This window comes from Parus major, chromosome 14 (assembly GCF_001522545.3).
Source record: "Parus major isolate Abel chromosome 14, Parus_major1.1, whole genome shotgun sequence".
NCBI lineage: Eukaryota > Metazoa > Chordata > Aves > Passeriformes > Paridae > Parus > Parus major.
In genome coordinates, this window is record NC_031783.1 from 7,110,107 (window position 1) to 7,125,339 (window position 15,233).

Consider the following 15,233-nt stretch of genomic DNA (forward strand, 5'->3'; position numbering starts at 1 on the left):
ACATAAATTTTAAGAAGTAATTCCCTCTTCAACTGTATATTTCAAATTCAAATTTCAAAAAACATCACTAGAAGAGTTGTGGGCTATGAGAACTTACCAATAAGGGAAGCTCACCATCCCATCTGCTCCAAGCCCTCCTGCCATCCCACCTACCTGCACCCTGCTTTCAACTGGATGGAGAATGGAACTTGGGGAATTGCTCCTCCTTCCCCTTCCTTTGTGCCATTCCCACAAAGAGCTCAGCTGTGGGATCCAGGGTGGCTGCATGCAGTGGGTCAGCACATCCTCACAGGGGGAGTCCCCAGGGCCTTGTCTTGAGGAGCAGGAGAGGGAACTCGGGGTTCTGGATCCCCGAGCTCCTGGATCCATCTGCACTTGCACACAGATTGCTCTGACTGACCAGATGGCTTCTTACAAAACAACATGTTCACATCGACAGTGTTCAAAACACTTTCTGCTGGAAACTTGTTTTCTGTCAGGGACCTGCAGATGGTTCCCTTTCCCTACCTGTAAGTTCTCCAAAATACATCTCCTGGACTGGCTGTTATGCAATCTTCATATGCTGAGATTTGACTGTGAATATCTAAAGCTGGCAATTTTCTTAAAATAAGCTCCAGAAAGAGAAACTTAACAAGCAATTATAGATCAGCTAGTTTAAATGCAGCTGTAGAATAAATATTACAAACTGTTTCACAGGATTTAGTAGGCCAAAAGTAAGCTTTAAAAATCACAAATTCATTACAGGGAATTCATGTAGATTTAGGTAAGGCCAGGAAATTGGCTCAAGAAGGGAAAATTTAGTGAAAAGAACATTATACAGCTCCATCAGAGGTGTCTGTGGGGTGTGCACATGACACATTGAGGCACCTGAGCCAGTCCTGAACAACCATGCAGTAAATGGCTCCTACCATCCACATGTCCCATTATGCAGTCACTATAGAGGCAATTTAGTGTACTCATACCTGCTCAGCAGCAGGTAAAAATTATACTGAGAAGAAAATTATCTTTTTTTTTTTTTTTTTTTTTGGCCAGTCTGGTGCTCTTTGATGACCTAGATGCTACACAAAAATATGCATTAGGATGCAATGTAATTCTATATGTTTGTGGGCTTTTTATATTGAAAATTTTGTGCCCATTTTAAAACACTGTATTAATTTTGGGGACTTTGATTGAAAAGGGACAAAAAGACACAGCTTTGGTAGTTCAAGGTATGAGAGCTCCCACATGCTGGAAGGTAGACACTGTCATACAGCATGGACAGCAATAACACAGAGGAATCTGCACTTGCTTACACTCCCAGCATTTTAGCACATTCTCAGCTATTGATTGACTGAGTTGCAAACTCCTCTGTGCTCTCCTCCTCTGAAAAAGTCAATTCCAGCAGAATAATGGAGAAAATTGTTACAGACAGAGAGGGTAACTAGGAAATAAACTGTTCAGACATGTCTAGTCCCATTTAATAGAAAAAGTAGGATAACAGAGAATCAAACTCTTTTTCATTATATTACGTATATCATTAAAGCAATTTTAAAAAAGAATTCTACTCAGACAATCATGCCAGAAACTGATTTACACAGTAAAAAGAAATAACTAGACAATTGGAAAGACAGTAAAAAGAAATAACTACATGCTTCTTCCTTTACAAATTAAGTATACTTAGTTAATCAACAAAAAAAAGTCTGAATCTTTCATAATTACTATAATTTGAAGGAAAGAAGAAACAAAATGCCCTGTTATATTTCTTAGCTATTCAAGTAGAAACGTTCTATGTGCTTAGTAAGAAAACTTTTATCAATCCTGTAGAGATGTCAAACTCTCAAACTTTGGTGAAAATTTTGGTGTCAGTGTTTTACAGTTGTCAGTAATCAGGTGCAGACTGGGAAGGTAATGGAGAGCGGGTTTACAGGCATTGGTTTGTATTTGACTGTTTTCATGGTTGTGCTTTGCAACTCTTGATTAATTATTTTGCATGAGAACTAAAACATGCACTTTTTTAATCCAGGTTTTAGGTACAGCCCCTTGGCATTGCTCCTGGAGACAAACACAGCACAAAGAGCCCATAAACCCAGCAAGAGCTGCAGAACAGAGCACCACCCCAGTCCTCAGGGAGACTGAATCTCACACAGACAAGTGGGACAAGTGGGAAGTGGAGCTGCCAGGCAGACTTGAGGCTCTGGGCAGGCCTGGCTGAGCTGGTCTGGCACAGACTGAGCTGCAGGCACAGCTCAAAGACAAAACCACAATGAGCCCAAGGTGCCAACGCGCTCCGAGCCAAGCACAGCCCACCCAGGAGGGTCCCCTGTCCCCCCGGGCTGGCTCTCCAAGGCACAAGGATCTCACCCTTTATCCTTCCGTGGAGTTCACACCCTAGGCCTGGAGAATGAGCACAGTAAACTGACACAGATGATGCCACAAATATCTACATTTTAATATTAAAATTGCCACCTAGATTTAGTTTTGTGTGTATTTGCATATGCCCCACACATGCACATTTTGTAATTTCATATGTCCACTAACAGTATCCTGATACCAATGAACAGTGACAGCAGAGTTTTAGAACTGCACAAGAAATTGTTTCCTACTGAGGAAATCCAGATTCTAGGGTTTCAGGATGAGTAGAGTACATCTACTGCTTAATGGAATGGATAAACATATAAATTACTTCAGAATCTACTAAATGTTTACATGAGCAAAAATTGATTTTAAAGTATGCAGACAATAAAGTTGAAGATAGAAGCTGTTTGCTTGTGCATTTTCCAAGTTTCCAGTACTTAAAAAAAAAAAAAAAAATTATCCTGAATTATGCTGAAAGCACTTCACAGAAGTATATTCAGGGTATGAAATGGAGAGAATGGAAGCTTACAGAGCTGAGGATTAAAGGATGAGAGGCAGTTTTGTCCCAGCACACAGAGAACAGGTCCAATGAATGACCACCAAGCTGGTCAGACAACCAAAGCAGAGGGATCTCCTCTTGCCAGGCATTTACATTGCTCTGTACAAGGAGTAACGCTGAATGCAGAATGCTCATTGCACCACACCTTCTCAACCCAAGATGCTACATGGAGCTGAATCTTTATACACAATAAGAATATTCAAAAATACCAGAATCACCCATGTATATTTTTTTAAAGCCTTGTTTACAGAAGACAAAATACCTTCCACATAGTGTTTAAATAAAAATTCTGTGTCTATGGTGAACACCTTTGGTTGCTAGTTCAGCTACCACTGCCATTTCAAAAAATGAAAGAAAATCCCAATACCCTTCTAATGAAATGGCTTCTTCTATGTGTGCATAAAATGCAGTAAAGGAAAATAAATCCTGTGCAAGTGCTCTCTTTTTTTACATTCTTTTCCACCATTTTCACATCATTTTAACTTGCATTCTCTTCAATCAATCCAGTCTGTCTCATTCAGTCTCTTGCTCCTGTTACATTTTACAACATTCCTCTACTCTTATTCAAGTCATTTATTCTTGTATTCCCTACCTTCTCCAGTTTTCTTTCTATAATAATTCACACTGACAGCACAACACTGTTACCCACTAAAACCCAGCTATTGTTTGCTCCTGTTCATACCCCATTCTTCTCCCAACAAACTCCTGTGCTAAGCTGATTCTACATTGGTGCGTCAAACCTCTGTTGTCCAGAAATCATCATTCCCACAGCTCCCCACATAAAACAATTCCCTCCTGTATTAATAACATTTAATTGTCTCTTTAAAATTGATTCACCTGTTTGATGGTTCAGTTTGCCCTCATTTCACATTTCCTTTAATACAATATAGGCCTCAAGTCCCTGTTGACTCAGTCTGGTTTTCAGCCACCCACACCTCAATCACAGTGTGACACTGGACTGCCCAAGCTCAGTGAGCTTATCCTACTTGAGTATTTGACAAATTTTTGTTCTCTCTACCTTTCCAAATACATTTTGTGAAAAATTCCAGTATTTTCAGTACACTCCTCCAGGCTGAAAACCTCACTTGAAAGTTCTTAATGAACAAGTGTCTCCAGTTGAAAGAATGACTCTTATGAACAAGTGCAGACTCTTGCAATCTGGACTTTTCTGTTTTTATGTACTGCTGTTAAATTAATTTAAACTACCACCTTGACACTGTGCTGTGCACTTTAACATGTTATGATAATGACATCTTCTTGGGTTAAATTCTATTCCTGTATGTCATTAATTCAATATATTGAGCAGTGCTGATAATCAGAAGGGAATAAAGTGAGAATATTGGTAGAAACCACAGTGCTTACAAGAAAGGCACAGCAACTCTATATTTGAGTGTCAGGTACAGCTGTCATATGGCTCATCTGACAAGAACATCTTTATTATTTTACTCACTTAAAACAACCACACCACACTACAAAGAAATGGTCTCAAAATGGCTGTCAACATAGCTGAAAGCAAAAAAAAAAAGTAAACTGATTGTTCCATACCTTATCCCACAGTAAAGTGCTTTCATGCTATCAAGAATGAGGACAGAACTTTGAAGTCCTGCACACTTAACTATATTAGCATTTCTAACATTCCACTTTTCATAGCCTGGATGCAAAAATTTGTTCTTAAAGTTCCTTATGCCAAAAATAGTATAAGGAGCTTTAAAAAATATTGGATCCATTGTTTATGAGTTAGGTATGGACAAAACAGAAGCAGGATTTTTGTGTGTGTTTAAAATTAGAAACAGTTTCTGATTTAGTTAATCAAATCCACCTTGGCAACTCCCTGCCAGACATGAGTGTGCAGTAAATATGCTGACAGGAATGCCCAACCTCCAAATTGAAACTTTCTTTCCTGGCTCTAGAGCCCATTTTTTGCTACCAATTTCAGAAACACCTGCTCAGTACAGAAATGCCTGAATACATAAAAAATTCACTTTTTAACAAGGGAGTGCATGTGACTTGTAACCAAGGAAACAGGACCAGTGCTGTAATGACACAAAACTTTAACTGTGTGTTCTTTTATCCACAAAATCTTAACCTCTTCTTGCACTGCTACAAGTTCAGAGTGTTAGAGACACAAACCCCAGAGTTCAAAAACCCTGTCCTAGCTAAGGACTAGCTCCTTTGGTGCAGCACTGAAGTGTGCTCTTACATTGACCATGGCTGTTTCCAACATAATCTCTATTTGTTCCAGAGCTTGATAAATAATGTGATTATAAATAAAACCAATATACACCAGTTAGCAACACACAAAGTGCTTTATAACTGTTGCTGTCAATCTACTTGCTTTCTATTTTCTACACATGCAAAAGAAGTATCATAACATAGCCTCTTTGTCATTTGTTTCAGGAATTTTAAACATAATTCTTATTTTCTCAGGCAGCATTAAACAAGAGTTTATTCCAAGGCGACTGTGAAGATCACAAGCCCTCAAATGTTTCCAATGGTGACTGGAGAGTATTCAATCCTTGTACAGTATGCACTAAATTATTCTTCTCACAAGCACTGTAAAGGTCACTCTGAATATAAAGAAGCATGATAAAAATCTAATTGATGGAAATATGCTCATAAACACCTATTTGTGAGGCCTGTTGAACAATTCATAGCAATTAATTCAGCAAAGCAAGCCTCACTGACTTTATTGAGATGGTAATTGGTGTAAGTCACACTATTTCAAAGTGAAGTTGATTTTTTTTTTTTAATGGTAAGGCAATAAATACAATACATAATCCCCTTCAGCATTATGGAGTTGGTGAATGGCACCCCAGCTTTACTGAGCATCACACCAACACAAAAATGAAGAACACCTTTTCTTTGAGGTATCTAAGCCCTGGAACACTGCCACACTGAGGTGTTTCATTAGGGTGAGCTTAGTGTTTCTGTAATACTTTCACTATTACCCATCCCTGCAGGACAAAGTCTTTCCAATTGTACTTCTGAATATTCAAACACTTCTTACTCAGTGGTGCCTTAAAACTGTAGTCAAGAGACATAAACATATTCTTTCATCTGAATAAAACTTATTTGCATTGGGCAGTGCTGGCAAATTTAATAAGACCAGCTGCTGAAAAGAAACAACCTGTAGAAATGCAGCTGAGAGAAATAAAGAACTAAGAAAACCAAACAGATTCTCTAATCCTTTTTACTTTAACAATTGAGAAGAAAATCAGCAACTACAAAAATAGTTTTAAATATATCAAAACATATATTCTGACTCCAAATTTGGACCTTGTTTCATTTTTATCTGATATGTAAAGGATTACAGTGTTTTTATACAAAAGGCATATCTTGTTGGTTATTTTATATGCCTCATGTAAATCATTAGGGACTATGCAAAATATTCTTCCTGATCAAAAAATGTCATTTAAACTCCAGTGAGCAATTACTTGACTGTTAACTTCTGTAAAAATAACAGCAGAACCAAGCTGAAGTCAGCAAATACCTTCAGTGCTGATGGGCATTTGGAATATATTTCCATCTCCAGCAACTGTCTGAAGACTGTGACTGCTATTAATGGTATTGCTGTGATAAGCACCCTTCCCTAGCTCAGGTCAGAGATTTTAGAACCTATTCTGACCATTTAAAAAGACACACCACTGGTAAGAAATGATTTTGCAAACCTTCAGTCTGAACAAAACGAGAGGATGCAGAACAGCTCTTCACCCTGTGCAAAGGAGCAGCAGAATTGCAATAAATGCTCCCTGACAGACTTGAATAATCAATGGGAATGTGTGTCAGTTTTTCATGTCCTATACAAAGCTTTAATTATTTCACAAGTCACCTGTCAAAGCCCAGATAGACCCACTGTAAAATGAAAACCTTCAATCATATCATCTTCATATGTTTGGATAAAACCAGCTGTATAAAGCCAAATGCTTCTAGAAAGCCTAAAGTACCAGTGTTTATCCAGAGTTCCCTACTATAGTCAACCCCTCTTGCTTTTAACATCAAGCATCCCATGTCTCTTTCTTCCTGCATTTTCTTGCCCACTTTATCACTGTTTCTATTCCTGCTGATGTATTTTTTCCTTTCTTCTTTTCTCTCTAACATTCATAAACACTCTTAATTACCCAGAGCAGGGAAATGAAAACTTTAAGACATTTAAAAATGGCATGTAATACACATCTTCAACACCAATATGTGCAAAACCACAAAACACAATGTAACAAGCAATTCTGGCAGAAAGGAGAGAGATGGAAGTTTGAATTTTCATATACTTTGACCAAACAATTTTTGCCCTACTTCTTCACATTTCACTTAGATCAAAACAAGCATGATGCTTTTTTTAAGTCTGATGTCAAGCATCATAGGTTATGAAAGACTAAAACCAAAACTGTCAGTTACAAAGTGAGGAATGCAGAACCCAAGAATAACAGTGAGACAACTCTATGTTTGTTAAAAACAATCCACTCAAAATCAAGTATTTTAATTCTATCATCAACAAAAATTCCTCAAAAGAATATCACACTTTTCGCACTGAAACTTCCTACATTATCTGAACATGATAATCAAACTTTAGATATCTAAGATATTTTTACTTCAACATTCATCAGTGCTTGGCAACACAGTTCAACTGAAAGATAAATATTGTGTAATGTCTCTACATTAGATCAATCAATTAACACAGCAATAAATTAGTTTCATTAGCATGTTTCAGGCATTAGAAGGTGCTTTACTAATTAAAAGTCCCATATTTAAGCAAATGCTGTTTCCAGTTTGTTCATGTAAATTTTATTCCAGAGTGCTTACTACATTGTACCAGTGAATTTATTCCTGTTACACAGCACAGCTGGGAGTGGTGAGGAGGCACTGAAGCCATGCAGTGCCCAGCTGTAACACAGGGGAGCAATCCAGCACCAACCTGCTGTAGGGTGCTTGAGCTGAGTGCTGCCATTCATTCCAGTAGAAGGCACAGATATGCACCCTGATAACCTTCACAAGTGTCATGTCATCGCCAACTCACTTGTTGAGAAATCAACCGATTCAAAATTGTATTTAAAACTTCCTTACTTTGCTTCAATATTGTTTGACAGCACTTCAGGGATTGCTTGTATGCCTTTCATCTTATTGTTTATCTGAAGATGCAATAACAGCAGAACAGTTGTACCTCTATCTTCACATGCAAATATATTCATGTCTGTGTATTCAAAAATCTTACTTTAAATAGGTTCATTCCTTACACTAAAACTGTGGCACATCTGCTGTACATGACCTATCCCTTGTGGGGATGAAGTTATTGAATGAAATATAATTGTTGCATTAATCTGTAGTTAACTGAGTCTGAGCAAATGTTTTAATCTCTAACATATCTCAAAACTAATTTTGAAAGGGTCAATTGTCAATTTCTTTAAAATTAACCCAGAAATACAACATTCACAGGTGCCTCAAAGTAACTTTCCTAAAATAATTATTTTATTTCTACTTGGCAGCAACATTTTAATACTTGCAATGGTATTGTAGAGAAGTTAATGTTCTTTTTAACTCTCATACATCTAAATGTTCATACATTTAAGTGTTCTCAATGATACACTGACAGGTGCAACTGAAATAGAGATGAGAAAACTGCTAAGTCCAAACCAAAGTCCTTCAATTCTTTCAAGACAAACATCTATTCTTCCACAATATTTTGACTTTGTTTTTTGCAAGACCAAAAGCAGATACTTGGCATTAAACACTGTTTAGTGCTAAATAAATCTGAGAGGAGTATTCCCAGGATGACATTCTTTTAGGAGTAGCTGATTGGTTGGCAAGGAAATTTGCCTATCAGTCTCTCTATCACATTTCTCATAACTTTACCTTCTAAGAGGGTGGAAGCATTTTACAAAATGAGAAAGAGGTAGGAATAGAGATTTTTATTTTCTTTTTACTACAATTTAACTTGGTGACTCAAAGACAACTGACACAAAACACCTAAGAACACAACTTCTGCTATCAAATATGTTGCCAGTAATGTCACCCAGGGGTAATGGAAACAACATAGCTTTTGAAAATTACAATCCTCTAATCATCACGAAGAACTGATGACTCCTTTGGTGTTCAAAGACATCCTGCAGACAACAGAACCTGCTGATGATTTACTGAGCAGATTCCCTGCTTTTGTTAAAGCATCTATTTGAGCAGCTCCCACAAGGGAGTAAATGCCCAGCTTTGCAGCTCAGCAGAACATAAAATTGTTATTTAGAAACCAGTGTAGCATGTACCTGTGGCCTACAATATGAGATAAAAAAGTACTTAGCACAGCAACCTGTGAAAATATTCACCAAATTGTGTTTATACCATTCTTGCATGTATTTTTATCCACACTTGCACTGCCAATGCAAAAGAACCAGCAAAATGGCTCTATTCCTACTGAATAGCTCAGCAGAGCTACCAAGTGCAGCAGCTTCCATGTTGTAGAAGCTTCCCATGTTTTGTTTTGCTCACAGGTAACAAACACTGTGGGAGCAGCTGGAGTTTTGCCAACACTTCTTTGTGCAGGGTGGGTGTAAAACGCAGCTCGAGTTAAGATTATCCTCGAGTTTCACAGACAATTTGAGGTTGGAAGGCACCAAGGTTGCTGGAGATCCCCACAAGGCTGCCCAGGGCTGTGTCCTGCCAAATCCAAGCATGGAGTGCCAGTAAGCTCTGGGCAAACTGCTAGAGGGTTCCATCTTCCTCAGTGGAAAAAAAGGGGGTTTTATTATTTTTCCTGCATTTCAGTTTGTGCCCATTATGAGGACTATGGAAAGAAAATCTCTTTTAAAAAAATGAGGGCAATTGATACAGAAACCAGAGAGATAGAAAAGTAGACCATCACAGCACTTTAGAATTCCTTTTCCCAACTTTTTACAGCTTTTAGCTTCTTACATACTTGAAATCATACCAGCTATATGATGACTTGTATTGGAAGACTCAGTTACATGGTCCAAAGAATTGTGATTCTCGTTGCCAAAGATTCCTCCTGGTTTTATAAACATTTATGAAGAGCTAAGGGTGTGCGATAATTTTTCATATTGATAAAAATGTGATTTAAACACAACTGTACTAGTCATAACCAGCTTTGTTTATCCATAATGAACCAATTGTAAGTGCAAATAAATGTTCATTTTAGTAAGTATTAGCAGAAAGGCCTTCACCAGCTAGCAGATGTAGCAATCTAATTCAGCAGTGCCAATTCTTGATTTAGATTCTGCTCCACATGGACTGGAAAATTTATCTTGTGATGTTAATTTTACTACTACAAAGAATTTTTTATTCAGCATTTAAGCATACAAATTAGCAGAGCCAGAATCTGTTTCTTACATTAAGACATGAAAGTAGACTATAAGGGAAACTCTTTGACCAATCCTGTGACTGAGCTAACACAGTATCAAAACTGAAAAAGATACAAACTGAGATTACAAGTGGTAGAGACTAATGAAAGAAAAAATACATTAATGATAGTTCATAGCAGAAGGATTTAGAACAAGAGACATCTCCACGAATCACCAGGAGCATTTGATACTGTAATGGGAAGAAATGTAGCAAACTCATTCACATTATTGTACTGCAAACTGTTAGCTGAGTTTCAAAATAAAAGCAACTCCTTCCTCTCTAAGTGTGCCAGGCTATTTCATACAGGTCAATTTAAATGTTTTGCCTCATCAGATCTGCACCTGATTGTATGGAACTACTGCACTTGAAAGGGAGGAATTCCCAAAGGAACAAACTCACAATAAAATTTTTAGGCAATATTCAGTAACAGTGGATTCAGTCTTAGATATATTAATCTTATGTTCTGTTCATCATAATCATAATACAGGACCACAATCAGGTTTTAAAAGTGATTAATTAAAACTGACCCTGTAATTTCTATCTATAGGATGCCTAATCAGACATAACCTTTATGGGATTTTTCATTTGCACACTGAAGCCTGGTCATTTTGCCATGAGAAGAATAATTTTCATTTTTTTTAATTTTATTTCATTGCTTCCTAACAGATCCAATGCTCTTGAGATTTTTCATGCATATCAAGACTGTAATATTTTCCCCAGACTGAGGTATCACTACTGTCTACAGCACAATCCTAGGACTAATACCTCAATGTTTTGTAATTACTCCTTCACTGATAAAGATGCAACTAACTGTACATACATTTGTGCTACAGAGGCAAAATTAAATATATCAGAATTTTTGTATGTATTTACAGTGTTTTATAGCAAAATATTATTAAACCTAACAGAAGAATTGCAGATACAGTACAAAGGTTACAACTGATTACTGTAATAAACAATTCACAGACTCCAAGATATTTAAGGTCTCCTGTTGATGAAGCTCAAAATCCATTACAGAAGGATAATACTGGGGAAGTTGGCAATCACAAGTGGAACTGAAATGCATTTTCTTTCAGGTGCTTCTTAAATCCCCAGCAGTGCCAGGTCATGACTCTCAGATAATAAAGGCCACAGAGAGTTCAAATGATAGCCTAGAAATGATGGCACTTTCAGACACTGATAGAAGGAGCACATTCTAGAAAAGTTCTTTTTATTAATTTAATGCTGCTGGTGTAGCTGCAGAAGAGTCTGATATATCAGTAGTAAAATGCATTAAAAAACTATTTTGTCTGCTGCCACAGATGAGCAATATAGTTATTTTGCTCAGCAGCTGAATTTTTCCAGAATCCCACTAGTATTCCCAGAGAGAACCATCTAGCCAAGAGAGAATGCTGATACATTTGTTATATAAAAAAAAGTTCTCAGAAACAATTCACAGATATATGTAGGAACAGAATCTCTGCCATAATGTCCAGGTAACACAGAACATCCCAGTCAATTGTCTCATGCAATGTGTTATGAATTATGAAATTGCTGAATTTAAAAATAAACTCAAAAAATAAACATGTTTTTTGCCACCTGTGGCACACCCACACCAGGGTTAGCACCAGTGCAGTGCATCACAGGGGTGTTTAGGAATGAGGGATAAATGATGCTGGCCAATTTCCTTCAGCAAATCTCTCTTTAGAGATAACTGCATTATTTTGTATCACAATGCTTCACTAACTAAATTGTACCCCTAGAATATTGGACCTTAAACGTGCTGCCTTCTCAATAAAACTTGGCTCTTTCTGTGAAATTAATTGAATCTCACATTACATTTATTTGAAGAAACAGAGTTGGAGGGTTTTATAACAGGGAAATGGTGTTCACTTTGATTTGTGCAGCAGTGGTAGAACCCATTACATGGACTGTGATTTTTATCTTGTCCTGTGCAGATCCCCATACCTGGCACTTCTTTTAATAAACAGAAACATGAGATCTAAATTCTACTTACACACTTAGAAAAGACTAAGTATTAGAAAGCAATTGTTTAGGGCTGAGTAGTAAGAGGATGCTTTTTCTCCCTTCCTGTTTTAGATGTAAGTGGCCAGGAGATTATAAATACACAATTCTTGAAATGACATTTCTCAGAACCAAAAAATAGTGTAATAAATTACTTCTGTAACAATAGTGTATTAAGACTTTTTAAAAAACCACAGGACTAAAATTGCATTTATAATTACATTTTACAATTGCAAATATATTTTATATTTGCCTCCTCTTCTTTAAAATACAAAACTAACTACAACGTAAAGGATAACTTCTTTAAAATGACTCAACAAAAATCTACACATGGGCCCCTCAACTGGAACTTTAAACCATTTCCATCTTTACAACCCTTAGTCAAATTCTAGACATTAAGTTCTTAGGGAGCAAAAGGCAAGATTCTTAAGAAGTTTTCCCCACAAAGATCACCATTTATAACACCATCAGCAAGATGTCTCATCAAATTGATTTCAAATCCACAGAAAAATCAGAAACTCATGAATGCCCCGAAATGCATCTTGGCATTCTTCCACTCCTCTATTACATTTTCTAATAAATAGAGCTTTCTTGAAATGCAATTTCAACTTGAAAATCTGACATACTCTGCAAAAGACCAGGCAGTAATACAACTAAATATGTGTGCTGTGATGAAACATACTCATTTGAAATTGGTCTTGAAGCTGCAAATTAATCCACCCATGGATTCACAGGCATAGATGCACAATCCCTGTGCAGAGGCTCGTGGAGAGCAAATTTCACATGAGGACTTACTGTAAATGAGTGTTCCATCTATACATTATTTGTGCAGGTGTAGTAATGAAAAATCATTACACTGAAAAATTACTAGTGAAAGAACATGACTTTCAAAAACAAATTTACACTAGTATTATTTCCTAAATAGTTTTAAATATCATTTAAAAGTACATAAAGAAGTAAGTTGAAAGGGAAAAGAGACAGTTTTACCAGATTATACCCCTTGTGTGATGGTATATGAAAGGGTTTGAGGTGCTTAACTGACAACTATTAAGTCATTTCTAGACATATTCAACTTTAATGAAACCAAAAAATGCATCAGCAGACTGCAAAATTCAGCTAAAAGAATTTCAACAACTTGACTTTTTAGTTTGGTTAGTAAGGGCCCTAACAGTGTTCTACCCTCATCCCCCCAAAAAAGATTAAAAAAATAATACAAACCCCACACAAGCAAAAACAAAACAGAACTAAAGAAGACCAAATGAAAGAAACTGAAAATACCTAATGTTTGAACAGCATGTATGGACGCAGATTTTAAAGTCGCTTAGATATTTCTGAAAGCTTCACACTGTGATTTTTATCCAAAATCACCATTTAAATAAACAAAAAAATACTCTTTATGTCATATATTCCTTTAAATTAACAAAAGCAACTGCAATCTGAACAGAAGCCTTCTATTAAAAAAACCCCACTGTTATAAAGATTTTGGAGATGCTGGCATTATATTTTAAATTAATCTGTGATTAAAAAAAAACTTAGTATTTTCTTAAGTACTTGACAGATACTTACAGAAAAAAGGGCATCAGCTGAATAAGTGTCTCTTTTTTGGGATTGGCTGTGAATTCTGGCACAGTTTGAATAATTTTGTTCATTACATTCCTTAGGTAATTTTGTAGCTGCTTGCGTCGCTCTTCTACAAACTTTGCATCCTAAAAATAGAGAGGAAAAAATATAAATGGCATAAAGAATATGTTTCTCAACTTCATAATGTAACTAAACAGTCCTGGTAAGCATAAAAATTGATCTTTTGATGATCTCTGTTATTATGGCTATATAAATATGTTGGCAATATGCAAAAACCCCTTGACTGTCCTCAGAGATAAAGGAAAACCATGAATCCTAATAAAACCTGTTTCACAAAAACATCCACTGACACGATGTCAGATCCTCTCCCTGGCAGAATCTGTCTTTTCTGGACCATAAAGCACTGCAATCTTAGAGAGGCACAGCAGAACAGCAGCACAGAGTCTGTGGCATAACAACTTATGCAATTTTTTTGAGATCCAGAATTACCAGTCTTTGCAGGAGGAAATGCTGACATACTCCCACAATGCCTCCCCAGTTCCTACTTTTCAGATGTTGAGTACACAAACTCCAGAATCTATTTGTCCAACATTTTTATGTTATTAAAATATTATTTTGTGATGACATCTTAATATAGTAGATTTTTTAAATAAACACAATTCTCATTAAAATGTTTTACGGAAGTTTCTGTAGCATTTTAGATCCAGGATTTTATACTATGTTGGTCCAAACAAATAGAATAGTTCTACAAACTCCACATTCTGCTGATGGAATTAGAAGTTAATCACAACCAGCAAGACGTCATGCATCCCATAATTTACACGTAGTTTAAACCTTTTTCCTTTGAGGGATCACAATTACAGTGGACTACAATCTAAAGGTGACCCATTTCCCAGGAACAGGGAGCTCCAACAGGTTTACAGTGACATCGGGTATTGGATGCTTTATGCTCCAGCCAGAGTGTTCTGTGTCAGGAATGCTGGCACTGCTCACCTGGTTTAAATGTCACAGTATGTTCTTTAGGCACAAAGCCAAACCTATTATTAGACAACTACAGCTCTCAAAAACGACCATTATCTGAAAGATGTGTCTATCTAACCTGTATTATTTATGTCTGTAGGAAAAGGCATTGAAATTAATTCTTGTTTCTTGAGGGGAAAAAAAAAAAAACAACCCGCCAACAAAACACCATAAATACATTTGACAACACTGAATAAATTCATTGTATGGAAAAGGTTCAGCCCATGCTGCCATGCATGGGGATGCAAATCTGAAGGTTATTGCTTCCCTAGATAGAACACAACAACACCATCAAAGCAGGGATGCTCCTTCGAGTTCAGGAGGAATTTGCTGTAGCATTCCTAGAACCTGCACTGACATTTTGTTCTGTTCTTCCCTCTCATTAGAAGCTACA

General features: G+C 36.8%; 1 protein-coding gene across 8 annotated transcripts in view; it reads right to left on the reverse strand.

The window, feature by feature from the left end:
- Window positions 1–15,233, reverse strand: part of SNX29 (sorting nexin 29) — a 111,536-nt gene that overhangs the window by 17,337 nt on the left and 78,966 nt on the right. For 3 of the 8 annotated variants that reach the window (XM_033518016.1, XM_033518015.1, XM_015642438.3), the window contains 2 exons: window positions 13,805–13,944; window positions 1,431–9,532 (listed from right to left, as the gene is read on the reverse strand). In XM_033518016.1, the coding sequence (XP_033373907.1) occupies window positions 9,361–9,532; window positions 13,805–13,944 (312 nt within the window). In that variant the 3' untranslated portion in view covers window positions 1,431–9,360. Of the gene's footprint in view, window positions 1–1,430; window positions 9,592–9,616; window positions 11,386–13,804; window positions 13,945–15,233 lie in introns of those variants that run through there. The other 5 variants (XR_004499488.1, XM_033518017.1, XM_033518020.1 and 2 more) reach the window with 3 other exon arrangements.